Source organism: Octopus bimaculoides, chromosome 26 (assembly GCF_046866305.1).
Source record: "Octopus bimaculoides isolate indiv1 chromosome 26, ASM4686630v1, whole genome shotgun sequence".
In the NCBI taxonomy this organism is placed as follows: domain Eukaryota; kingdom Metazoa; phylum Mollusca; class Cephalopoda; order Octopoda; family Octopodidae; genus Octopus; species Octopus bimaculoides.
Window position 1 is genome coordinate 1,702,937 of NC_142953.1, and position 13,901 is coordinate 1,716,837.

Here is a 13,901-nt window from a genome sequence, read left to right on the forward strand (position 1 = left end):
AATTTCGATAGACATGTGTTTTTGTTTTTTTCTTTATTATTTTGTGTATTTTCAACATAGTGTTTTTCTTGTTGTTTGTAGCTGTCTGTTCAACTGAAAGAGTGGAATATTCCTTTTGAAGATATTACTATTGGAGACAGAATAGGCATAGGGCGGTTTGGTATTGTACATAAGTAAGTATCAACCTTGGTTTCTGCTTCAGCTTTTATATACCACAGCTCAGTCTCTCTCTCTCTCTCTCTCACCACAACATGCATACTAAACACACAGCATCAGTCGATAGTCAGATACAGTGCTTAGGCTCCAGGTACAGACAGACACACTCTATATTACGTTACTTCAGTATAAACACTTATGTACAATACCAATGTCTGTAGCTGGAGCCTATGCACTGTATCTAACTATCAACTGATGCTGTGTGTTTAGTATGGATGTTAGTATTCACGTGTGACTACATGCAGTGTTTGTGTTTAGCTAAGGACTATAGACTGTTTGTGTAAGGCCACCAACTAAAGCCTCTCTCTCTGATTGCAGAGGCCATTGGCATGGGGACGTAGCTATAAAGAAACTAAACATAGACCCAACGTCAGACTTCCAAGCACAACTGTCTGCTTTCAAATTGGAGGTAAGAAGCACTTCACTGCATCTCACTTCTATGCAAACAAACTACATACATACACACACACACACACTCTTCGTACACACACATACACTCTCTTGTACACACATATACACACACTCTCTCTCTCTCTCACACACACATGCATATGCTCTCTCTCTCACACACACATACATGACATGGCTTCCTTATAGTTTCCATAATGTGTTCTTGTGTTTCAGGTGGCAATGCTAAAGAAGACACGACATGAAAATTTGGTTCTCTTCATGGGTGCTTGTATGAAGCCCCCAGATTTAGCCATCGTGACCAGGTACCTCAATTGTTAATATATTTATCTCTGGCCATTCTTCTTTGCTATCTTCTCCTCTCTATTCCCTTCTCTATCTCTCTCTCTCTCTCTCTCTCTCTCTCTCTCCATAAGCCAGTCACTAGTTCGTTGTATTTTGGTTGGGGAGAGTGACCAGGGAGTGTCAATAACTCAGTGCAAAACAAAAATTTCTAGGGACTTTGTTCATAACTTTTTGTGGAGTTTTCCCCTCCCACCATTTCTTACCAGTATTTTCATCCTTGATTGATATACATCACTTAAAATTATACACGCACACACACAAAATCCTATACAGTCACACACTATACGTGAGTGTGTGCTGGTGTGCACACTATCACTGTATTGTAAGATACAGATAAGGAAATAATTTATTCAGAAACGCTGATAGAACAGCAGAGAAAGGATAAAATATCCATATAAAGCGGGGAAAATTTTGTCAGCAACCAGCCATGAGACTCGAATTCACATCCCTTTGATTGCTATTATTATTGTTGTTTATTTCAGCTTCTGTAAAGGGAAATCACTCTTTTCAAGCATTTACGAATTTCGTCAAAAGTTCCAATTCAGCAAAACTGTATATATCGCTACTCAAATAGCACAGGTCAGTGTTATTCCGTCTCTCTACCTGTTGGTATGTGTGTGTGTGTGTGTGTGTTTAACTCTTTAGCATTTAAACTGGCCAGATCCAGCCTAAATATTCTTATCTGTTGCATGTTCAAACTGTTCAGTCGCTCGGATCAACAAGAACCAACAGAATGCCATCTAAATTACACCATCTCAACCCAATGATGTGAATTGATTTCATGAATGTGTGTACGATATGAAGTTTGTTATTTTTAGTTATTTATTTTCACACTTGTTTTGTTTGCAGGGCATGGGGTACTTACATGCAAGGGGAATAATACACAAAGATTTGAAGACTAAAAATATATTTTGGGAAGAGACAGGCAAAGTTGTTATCACCGATTTTGGTTTATTCAATCTTACTAAATGGTGTCATGGAAATAGGTAAGTTCCCTGCTTCTCTCTCTTGTCTCTCTCTCTTTCTCTCTTCCCTCTGTCTATCTCCCTCTCTGTTCTTCTCTCTCACCTTTCTATCTATCTTTTGTCCTCTCTCTTCCTGTCTTTGTCCCACTCTTTTCCTATTTGTCTCTTCCTCCATCCTCTCTCTCTCTCTCCCTCTCATTAAACACCTACTGATCTGTACATCTAAGATCATTCTAACAATATTTCCACCAACTCCAAAACTCAGTGGCGGAATCATGAAAACATCAGAAAAAATTCCTTGTGTTTTATTTACAGTTCTTTACATTCCATGTTCAAATCCCACGAGTGGCAACTTTGCCTTCCAACCTTCCTTGGTCAGTAAAATAAACCAGCTATCAAGCACTGGGGTAGACCTAGTCGACTGACCCATTGGCCCACTGGCCCTAGATTTCTGGCATTACATCAAAGCAAGAAGTTATTATTATTACGAGAACGGTGAAGGCGGCAAGCTGGTAGAATTGTTTTCATGTCGGGAGAAATGCTTAGCGGTATTTCGTCTGCCACTATGTTCTGAGTTCAAATTCCACCTAGGTCAGCTTTGCCTTTAATCCTCTCAGGATCAATAAATTAAGTACCAGTTGCGTACTGGAGTCGATCTAATGACTGGCCCCCTCCCCCAAAATTTCAGGCCTTGTGCCTTGAGTGGTAAAGATTATTATTGTTGTTGTTTTTATTATTATAATGGCCAGAAGATTGTGTATCTGCAGTTGTGTAATTTTTCTCCCTGTGTTGTTTCAGGAAAGGCGATTGCCTTGCAATTCCTCTCGGCTGGCTGTGCTACTTATCTCCAGAGATTATGAGGTCATTACAAGCAGGGAACACCCAGGCAGCTAACACGGAACTGCCTTTCTCTAAGAAATCCGACACATACGCATTTGGGTAAGTATTTGGCTGACTCTTACATGGTGGCCCTTAAATTGAAACCGTGTGTGCACACACATGCACATATAAATTGTCATCACCGTCATCACTATCGTGTAACAATTCATTGTCCGTGCTGGCATGGGTTGGACGGTTTGACCAGAGCTTGCAAGCTTGGGAGCTACACCAGACTCCAGTCTGATTTGGCATGGTTTCTACAGCTATGTGCCCTTCCTAATGCATCCAGCCATAGAAACCATGCTGGGTGCTTTTACATGGCTCCATACCTGACCCACGCTTGTTTGGTTATGGGTCTACTTGACCTGGGGTTAAACAACAGCTCAGTTCCTTTCTGAAATATTAAACAAGGAAAAACCTTGAATTTCTGTTATTTCTTTGCTTTGAAAAATTTTTTTGTTTTTGCTTGTGTTTTTAATCCATGAATTTCTTGTTTCTTGCAGAACGGTTTGGTACGAACTGCTTTGTGGGGAATGGCCTTTCAAACAGCAGCCTCCAGAGAGCATTATTTGGCAGGTGGGACGAGGAATTAAACAGTCTTTGTGTCATATCATTACTTCCAGGGATGTCAAGGTGAGTTGAGACTGCAGTCACCATTCACTGGCTTCAACAACAGGATTAACCGACATTTGTCATGTGATGTGTGTGTGTGTTTGTCTGCAATATGTATGTTTGTCTGACTCACACACACACACACACACACACACACACACACACACACATCACATTAAAACATGATACATTCAAAGACAAATATCTCTAAAGTTTGTTTCAATGTTTCAGAACATCTGACTTCAAAGCCATAGATTGCATGTTCAATCCTTACTTAGCCTTTGCATTAATATCAAGTTACAGTTCTACAATTGTTTTGGGGGTTTTTTTGTAATTTTTTTTTTATTTATTTATTTGCTTCCATGTTCAGCCTATTTTATATTTGCACTTGTATACACAAACACCAACTTATATGCAATGACACACACACACACACACGCACAGTTGATTGTTCATCAATATTTGAGGCCCTTCCATTAATCTATTTGCAGGATATCCTCATGGATTGTTGGGGTTTCGATCCTAAGGACCGGCCTGAGTTCAGCCAGATACCACGGGCCTTGGCTCGGATACCAAGGAAACCATTGATTCGCAGTCCCTCACATCCAGTTCATCTCTCGAGGAGCGTTGACTCTGTGTACGTTGCCTGAACAAACAGTGTGAGGGTGGACAAGTGCGGAAACTAGGGGTGGGTGGGGCACCTGCTTGTGATGAATGAGAGCCAGCCAACCAACCAACCAACAAACCAACCAACTTTGCATGCAGCACCATTTTATGTGTATGGGGGTAGGTGGGCGGGTGTGTCTACATTTAGGTGAGTACGTCTGAATACACACATATGTCTATCCATCTTCATGTATGTATGTATGTATATATATATATATATATATATATATATATATATATATATATATATATATATATATATATATTAAAGAGAAAGAGTCATAATACATAAGTGTGTGTATTTATATATATATATATATATATATACACACACACACACACACACACATGTATATACACATACCCATGTATGTGCTTATCTGTTACCTTCTGTCTCATATATATAAATATATATATATATATATAAAGAGAGAGAAAATGTATACATGCATATACATACACACACATGTGTGTGTGTGTATATATTGTTTATGCCATATGAATTTAGAAACTTTGAGAGAACTTGAAATAATTCATTTTTAACTGTTGAACTCAAAGCAGATAAAGCTGTAACCAAATAACCTGTAAATATCAGCTTAAAACCCCTTTTTGGATAGGTAAAGTCCCATGTACAGCCTTTGACTTTCTTGAATCCAAAAGGGTTTTTGACCCCATACTTACATGCTGTTTATATATATACCCTGATGAGTTCCACAGTTAAAGACAATACATACATACATATTTGTGAATATATTGATGTTTAGTTATCGTAAAAACCAATTTTACATAAATTTGAAGGAATGCTCTATACTTCTGTAGAGTGCAAGTTTATTCCTAAACAAGGATATTGTTGATAGTGACTTTGAAGTTTTGGCCGCTTTAGTCCAACGATAGCATAGTTACTTTCAACAACATTCTTGTTTAAGAGTATATATACGTATATGTTTGTGTGTATGCATATGTATGTATATATGTATGTGTATATATGTGTGTGTGTGTGTATATATATATATATATATATATATGTATATATACGTATATGTGTGTGGATATATATCTGAAACAGAGAATAACTATGCACCATGGTTGGATAGAGGCATTAAAGTTGATTGCGGAAGAACTTTGTCAGGTAATCTGACACAAGTGACAGTCGTTGACTGTCAACACTTTCCAAAGTGTGCTGTGTCGACGTTTAAATTGCTGGGGAACAACTTTTGTGATTGGGACATAAAAATAATTGTAATAGCAGTTGGTCCAGTTATATTGTTTTCTTCCAATTTTGTGTAGATTTAATGTTCGTGATGTGTGTGTATCAGTGGGAGGGCATGATGGTCTATGTACATATGTGTGAATATGCAGAAGGGTGTGCATGATTTAAAACCATTTCTTGGCCATCTTGTGTGTGTGTTGGTGAATACATGTGTGTGTGTGTGTGTTGAAAGATACATATGCATATACATAAATGTGTACGTTAGTAAATACAAATGTGTGTGTATGTATATGAATGCATATGTATGTACATATATATGTATATGTATGTATATATAAGTATATATATATAAGTATATGTATATGTGTGTGTGTATATATGTGTGTATATACATATGTATGTATATATATATATATATATATGTATATATATATATATATATGTATGTATATATGTGTGTATGTGTATATATGTATATATATAGATATGTATGTATGTGTATATGTATGTATATATATATATATATATATATATATGTATGTGTATATGTATATAAATATATATATGCATGTATGTATATATACATGCACACACAAGCCCCAACATATACAATTATAGGCTAATCATTATATATTCATTCTTCTTTTGTCTGTTTGAGAATGTCTTTTGCTTCCCCCCCCGCCTCTTTCTCGTCTCTAAGACATCCAGTTTTGGGGTTTCAATTGTCAAAATTGGAATGTTTCTCTTTTCGATTCTAAAACATTTTGGTTTTTCATTTTACTCCTGTGAAATGTGTGGCAAGTATGCAGATCTTCATGCAACACCTATTGCGTGTGTGTGTGTGTGTGTGTGTGTGTGTGTACGTCTGGTGGGGGAGGCAGCAGGGTGGGTAGGTAAGGAGCTGTCGTTGTCCAGTGTTGAATATCTCTCTTGCTCTCTGGTTCTCATCCTCTCTTATGTCCGTTGCAGTCACTACTGTTATCATCATCATCATCATAGTCATCATCATCATCATCACCATTGCTAATGCTACTACTATTAATAATAATAAGAAGAAGACTTGTAAGTGGGGGGGAAAGGTAAAAGTGACCGAGTCGGCGGTCCCCCCACCAGACTGAATGATTCTTGATGTTGGGTTTTTTTCTCCCATTTCAGCTTTGCATTCGACTTCCTGCTGTTGTGAACTTTTGCTTCTTATCTCTCTTCTGGGGGTGTGGTGGGCCAGGGGGGTCAGTAAGACAAATACCAATAAAATGCAAATGCCAGGAAAGAGAGTGGATTGAACTTGGATTCAGTCAGCAATTTTATTTCTTTCCTCTAAATAAAATTTTTAAAAATTTAAAAAAAAAAAAATTTAAAAAAAAAAAAAAACAAAAAGAAAAAACGAAAAAAAAAAAGGTAACTTTTGCTTTGTCAATAGAAAAAATATGGTCTAGAAGTTATCACTACCTTTGTTGCAGTCACTGTCTTAATTTTCTCGTTAATAAGGTCATGTGATTTTGGATTATCAGCTTCATCTTTAGACATTGATAAAATTTTAATTCATACCTTCTACACCTGAGCAGTTGGATCAAGTGTCATCAAGTACCTTACACCTGGATGTGTACATCACACCTGCCTGAGCTGGTTTGGTCTTTGTCAATCAGGTATCTGACACCTGCCTGCGTTGGTTCAGTTTCTGTCTCCAGGTGTCTTACTCCTGGATGTGTACAAAGCACTCTTTTACTTGTTTAAGTCATTAGACTGCAGCCATGCTGGAGCACAGCTTGAAGCATTTTAGTTGATCATATTGACACCAGGACTTAATTTTTTCAAGTCTGGTATTTTATCAAATCTCTTTGTTGAACTGCTAAGTTACGAGACCTGAACACAGGGCATCGTTTTTCGAGCGGTGTCAACAAAAAGACAGACACGTAAACAAACACGCACATGCACATATAAACATATATATCTATATATACACGTGACGGGCTTCCTCACAGTTTCCGTCTCCCACTTTCACTTGCAAGGTCTTGGTCAGCCTGAGGCTATAGTAAAAGATGCCACACGATGGAATCGAACCTGAAGCCACATCGTTGCAAAGTAACCTTCTGAACTATTGAACTGGATTCAAATTAGGAATGTTTTAGTTTTAAAGTAAGGGGTCATATCCAGGACCCTTTATTTCAGAACTAGTAAATTTGATCCTCATTATTCTTATTTTAGAAATAAAACTTCCTAATTTGAAAAAAGTTGTCCAAGATCAAATCCAGCCTGGTATTGTGTACACATCTTGGAATGAAAGATATGTGATGGTGATTGACTATTAACCCTCTGCTTTGTCTGAAACCTTTTCATAAGTTTGTCCTAAATGTCCATGCTTGTTTTCAAAACTTTAGTTAGCCCTTTTTGCATACATTCTGAAGTAATTCAAAGCTTTCCTTTTCATAAGTTCCAAGTTTGTCGGTGGTTGGAAAAAAACTGGGAATGTATCACATATGATGCATGGACACCAGAAAAATGTGTCCTATGTATCACATGTGAAAAGAAAAAGCCAGGCGAAGGGTTAAGGAGAGTAACAGATATTGAGTGACTCAAACTCCATTGTATGAGTCAAGGGGTATAACAGAAGAGTGACTCAAACTCCACAGTATGAATTAACCCTTTGCCTGTCCCTAAACATTCATTCTTTTAGTTAGTGCTTGTTTCATACATTCTGAGTGATATTAAAGCTTTGCTTTCATAACACCCAAGTTATTCTGGAGGTTGAGAAAATATTGGGATGTTTGAGTGCATCAGATATGATGTATGGACACCAGGCGAAGTACGTTTTGTGTATCACCGGTGATACAGGGGACAGGTGAAGGGTTAAACTGATCAGAAAATGGTATAGGTGTAAATGTTAGGATTATCTTTCATCTCTAAAGATTAATTTAATGATCTGATAATTATAAATTTAATCAACAACAGACAGCTCACCATCAGAAGGCATTGCTTCAGCGTTGCTATAATGGCCGTCTCTGTAACTGTTAAACTTGTTTGTTACCTGGCTTATTAGACACCAAAAACATATGCCGAATGTAGTGTTGCTGCTGTACACTCTACCCCCAATGTATTACTGGTATGGCTGCTGCTATCTTTGTGTCATTACTGTCACTGCTAATTATTCCACTAGTGTAAACACGTGCTGAGATAAACAAGGCAGCCTCAACCAGCTGGAAGTGGCAGTCAAATCTCCCTCAGTTCATCACCGCTATCGTCTTCGAAACACACACACATTAGATGACGGGTTGGTTCGTGGTTTGCTGTGTCTGAGGAAAAGCCACGGCTGGAGTGCCTTTCATCTTTGGCCTGCTTTGATCAGGGCCCACTTGGGACTAACAACCACCACCTCAACAACAGTTACCCTTCTCCCCCTCTCCCTCTTTTTTTCCCTCATTTTCTTTGGACACGTGAGAAAATGCAATCTTTGTGAGCCCTGGAGGAAAAGAAATGAAACAGTAATGCTGATCATAGATTTACTTGAGCAGAGTTGGCCTGGGGTTAAAAACATATCTACTACTATATATGTGTATGTATGTGTGTGTGTATATGCATATATATGTATGTATATACAGACCACCACCATCCACCACCAAGATTCCCATCTTCCCAGTACTGGTACTTCCAGTTACCAATTCTTACCACAACCATCACTGGATGCTTTCAATTCGACCCACCCCATATTCTTCCATTCTCATATCATCATCACCACCACCACCTCCTCCTCTCCCCCTCTCTCTCTCACACATTCTTTTCATAAAGTTAACTCCCTGCATCACACACACACAAAATCTCTCTCTTTCTCTCTCTCACACCTGATGCCAACACACAACACTCCATTTGCCCATTTGTCTCCTATTCCTGCAGCTAACCCTCCACCTGAGATTGGCATTAGCTCTATGACCTTTAGGACTGATGCACTCCATACCTGGGCTGGGAACGCAGTCCCTCTGGATCATAAGAACTTCTCTATTAAAAACTACTTCACCATAGAGCAAGCAGAGTAAATAAGCTTCAAGCAATTTGAGTCCATGATTCTGTTTCACTTCAGTCACAACAAACACATCACATAATCTTTTTCTCTACTTCTATTCATTTGGTAAAGGAATGATGGGGGGAGGGGGTCATGTCCAACAAATCCACATCGTCATCATCATCATCATCACTGTTGTCATCAGTTGGTTCATCTGATAGATTGGCAAGCAAAAATTTGTAGTTATTTGGTTACGTCCCTTTGCACTCTGAGTTCAAACTTCACCATGACCGACTTGGATTTTTTTTTTTTTTTTTAAATCTTTCTGAGGTCGATAAAATCAAATGTTAGGGGTCAATTTTAATCAGTTACATCTCCTACCAATCGTCTCTCCCCACACTTGCCCGCCCAACCCAAATGAATGGCTATGTGCCAATGTGAGAAAACATATTAATCTGGGGGATTGGCAGACGTTAGAGCAGTGGATAAAAACATCTTGTGGCGTTTGCTCCGGCTCTTAATATTCTGAGTTCAAACCCTGCCGAGGTCAACTTTGCCTTTCATCCTTCTGAGGTCGATAAAATAAAGTACCAGTGAACTACTGGGGTCAATGGTATTGACTGGCCTTACATCTAAGCTATTATTATTATTAATGAAGGCAATGCAAAGGAATACCAGGCATTTCCATTGATGTTTCTATATTTGCTATTTCATTTTACATTTTGAATCTGAGAAAGACAGATGGTCTGTTGAAATATTGTTCTGTTCATTGAATTCACTAAACAATTAATCTCTATTTCTTACAGTTCCTACTCTGCTCTTTTTGTTGTTTAATAATAATAGAATGGAGGAAAAAAGCTTTAATTTAGAGCATTTTAAAACAAGGAGTTTTCTATCTTAGAACCTGGGGCTGTTTCTGGCAGATTGGTATCAAAAGGGTTAACTTTTTGATATTTCCGTTGGAATACATTGCCTTTGTTTCAAATAACTTTCAAGATATTGAATTTCGTTATATAATTTTTCTCATTATTAAGTCTATATTCAATATAAGATTTGAATGGAAGATTTTAATTGAGATCATTTTAAAACCAGAAGTTTATTTATCATAGAACCAAGGGCAGTCTTCGGGTGCATTTGGTATTAAAAGGGTTAATAATTAAAACTGTTTCTGGGCAGGTGTTTTTTTTTGGGGGGGGGGGGTTCAATTTGTCCCAATAATGAAAGTCTGTATATTATAAGTGTGGAGTGGAGTAAAAATCCCTACCTATATTCCATTGTCTTAGTTTCGGTTGTAATCCAAAAGTTTTTTTCTGTCCATCTTTCTCTCCCTCTCTCTAAGATAAATGTGATACTCTCCTACAACTAAACTGTCTTAAGTTAAAAAATTTTTTTCTTTCCTAGTATAAACTTTTTGTTGTTTCTTTCGTAACATCAATTTAAAAGGACGAACTGACAGAATCATTAGTACACCAGGAGGAAATACTTGGCAGCATTTTGTCCATCTTTGCATTCTGAGTTCAAATTCCACCAAGTTAGGAGTCGATAAAATAAGTACCAGTTGAGTACTGGGGTCAGTGTAATCAATTTATCCCCTCCTCTGAAATTACTGGCCTTGTGCCATAATTTGAAATCATTAATTTGAATTTTTTTTTTTTACATGAAAGAAAAAAAGTAAAATTTAGTATTAAATCTACATTGTTATAGAAAGCTGTGAAATTTAAATTTATTCTACAAGGTGTTGAGATTTGCAATGCAAGTGTCTGAAAGTTTGTTAGAAGCCAGTACGTTATTATTAACCTTTAACACTCTGGAAGAGCATCATGTCACTGTATGAGTTTTCTTCCCTTTCGGTGCAGCACAATGCAACTGCGGCTACAGGGGAGAGAACTCTATGGCAACATAATGCACCTAAGCATGCTAAAGGTTAAACGATTCCTCCTAAATGTAGTCCCTTCAGTTTCAACGCACACTCTTTAGACAAGTACGACTCTGAAAGCATCAAAACCAATTGTAATATTTTGATTTCAAATTAACCCTTTTCTTACCGTATTCACTGCCTTTGGTTTCAGTTTATTCTGGAAATAATGAATTTAGGAAAATAATTTGTCATTGTGAAGTTGGTGTTTGGAACATAAATTAGCATAAAATCTTGATTGAAGATTTTAATTTAGATCACTTTAACCCTTTTGTTACCATACTTCTGTTGAACTACATTGTCTTTGTTTCAATTAATTTTGAAAATAATGAAGAATTTAGTGAAATAGCTTAGTCATTATATCAAACTGGTGTTTGGAACATAAATGAACATGAAATTCTGATGGAAGTTTTTAATTTTGGATCACTTTAAAACAGGAAGTTTGTACCTTAGAACCCAGGAGCGGTCTCGGGTGGGTTGGTAGCAAAAGGATTAAAAATCTTAGTTTCTGTACCTCTTTACTCCTGCACTCCTATCTGATTTCATTTCACCTTGCTATCCTTGCTCCACAGCATCCCTATAACAGGGGGAGGGCTGGTGGACGTTTTCATTTTTCATCCTCATCATCATCGTCATCTTGCCTCTCAATAAACGAAGCACAATTCTTAACAAACTGCTTTCAGGTGTCTTAGCGCCATTCTTCATTCCATTTTGTCGTCCTCATTGTCTGGTCTCCATTTGACCTTCTGTGCAGTTTACAAATGTGGTGGTGATGGTGGTGGTGGTGGTGGTGGTGGTGGTGGTGGTGCTGCTGCTGCTGTGCAAAGTTCACTGATGATTGGCTCTCTCTAATGAACAACAACAACAATTCTTCATATGACCATTGCTATAACAATGACCTTTTTTTTTTTTTTCTTTTCCTAAAGACTTTGATTTCTATACCTGATTCTGTGTTCATCTAGGATTTGGCTGTGTTGCAAACAAACAAAATTAAAACAAAACAAACTAAAGAAATCTCTTTCCACAAATTATTATCTTCACGGGGGAGGGGACAGGTGTAAAATAACATTTTAAAAAAAAGCAAAAACAACTACTACAAAACAAAAAAAAACAACAAAACTCATTGCAAAAAAAAAAGAAATAAACGAGACTGCTTCATTCAAAGATTTATTTATTATAAAAGTTTGTTTTTTTTTTTTTCTCCTTTTTTCTTTTTACTAAATTTTGAGGATTTTGGGGAATCTGAACTGTAAACTATGGAAACAAAACAAAAAAAAAATTCAAAAATAAATATTGAAAAAAAAATTATTAACGAGGCGATGACATGTGAAAGACTAATTGATTAATTTGGGTATTTCTAGTTAGAAATACCTATGCAACTGATTGTAAAATCAGTAACGAAGAAAGAGGAGGGGAAGACTTTTTTTTTTTTGTAAATAACTTCGCTGAAGAAGACAAGTTGCTGTCAAAGAGAAGAAAGAAAGAAAAACAATTAACAAAAACAAAACAAAAGGATTCATAAGCCATCTATCGATGACTTAAAATCCTGTTGGATCTCCTTGCTGCTATTTTGAAATATCTAAAAAAAATACAAAAAATATTCTCATAATATTGACATTTATTTATCTATTATTTTATTATTATTATTATAATTATTATTATTATTACTTTTTTCTTTTCTTTTAATTTTTTTTTTTTTTTAATGAAACGGGAATTCCTCATTGCCAGCTTTTTAGGGGAATTTTCTTGGCAGATTGTCTGATGTTGATGAAGACCTGTGTTTGAAGTGTGCGTTATACCCTGTTTGGTATGACTATTGATTTTGTAAATAAAGATCCAGACCAATGTGTTGATACTCCTTTGTGTTCCTCTTCTTCTTTTTCTTTTTCTTTTATTTCCTATTTCTTTTGAGGGCCAATCCAACATCGGTTACTAGTTGTTAGTGACTTCAGAATTAGGACTCCCAAAAAGAAACCAGTCTGGAAAAGGAGGTTATGGAAGCTGAAAGACCCAGAAAGCTAACAAAAATTTAGAAATATCCTAATGGAAGCTTCTTATGAGAGACAGGAGGAGTTGGGATCGTAAAACTTTGAGGACAGTTGGACGTTCCTGCCGGACAACATACTGAGGGCTGCAGGTGAAATTTGTAGCTGTTGCAAAACCCCAGCCATACCCAGGGTGACATGGTGGTGGAACAAGGAGGTAGACAGTGCTATTAAAAGCAAAGAAACGGAACTGAGAAAATGGTGGCAGCAGAGTATTATATCAGAAGGGAAACTAGGCGAAAGGAAAAGCAGAAAGTAAGGGATTTTGTCAATGTTTTACAGCGTGAGGTGGGTTGTTAAGTGACATCATTGTATTTACCTTGCAAATTATGAAATTTGTGTTTTTGTGATCAGGTGTGTCTGCTGTAGTCTATTATTTTTTGTCACAGACAGGAAATTGGAACAAAAAGCCAACATGGAATTTTGCATTAAACTTGGGAAGCCTGCTACAGCAATAGTGAGCATGCTTTGGCAAGCTTACAGCTACACGGCAGTGGGTCGTACGCAATGTTTCAAGTGGTATGGGTGCTTTAAAAACGGAAGAATGTCCCTAGAAGACCTGCCATGAACATCACCCCCAGAAATGGGGAGAAAATTCATCAGCTTATGCATGAGGATCGTCAGAGGTTATTCAACAACGTTTTGA

The 13,901-nt window shown here is 37.1% G+C and overlaps 1 protein-coding gene across 3 annotated transcripts in view; it reads left to right on the forward strand.

Moving 5' to 3' along the window:
- LOC106871843 (kinase suppressor of Ras 1-like) overlaps positions 1 to 13,065 on the forward strand; it is a 62,678-nt gene extending 49,613 nt beyond the window's left edge. For all 3 annotated transcript variants that reach the window (XM_089342654.1, XM_089342655.1, XM_089342656.1), the window contains 9 exons: positions 82 to 173; positions 535 to 625; positions 841 to 929; positions 1,452 to 1,548; positions 1,819 to 1,955; positions 2,733 to 2,873; positions 3,317 to 3,446; positions 3,917 to 4,239; positions 12,939 to 13,065. In XM_089342654.1, coding sequence (XP_089198780.1) covers positions 82 to 173; positions 535 to 625; positions 841 to 929; positions 1,452 to 1,548; positions 1,819 to 1,955; positions 2,733 to 2,873; positions 3,317 to 3,446; positions 3,917 to 4,075 — 936 coding nt within the window. In that variant the 3' untranslated portion in view covers positions 4,076 to 4,239; positions 12,939 to 13,065. The remainder of the gene's footprint in view (positions 1 to 81; positions 174 to 534; positions 626 to 840; positions 930 to 1,451; positions 1,549 to 1,818; positions 1,956 to 2,732; positions 2,874 to 3,316; positions 3,447 to 3,916; positions 4,240 to 12,938) is intronic.
- The last annotated feature ends 836 nt before the right edge of the window (positions 13,066 to 13,901 follow it).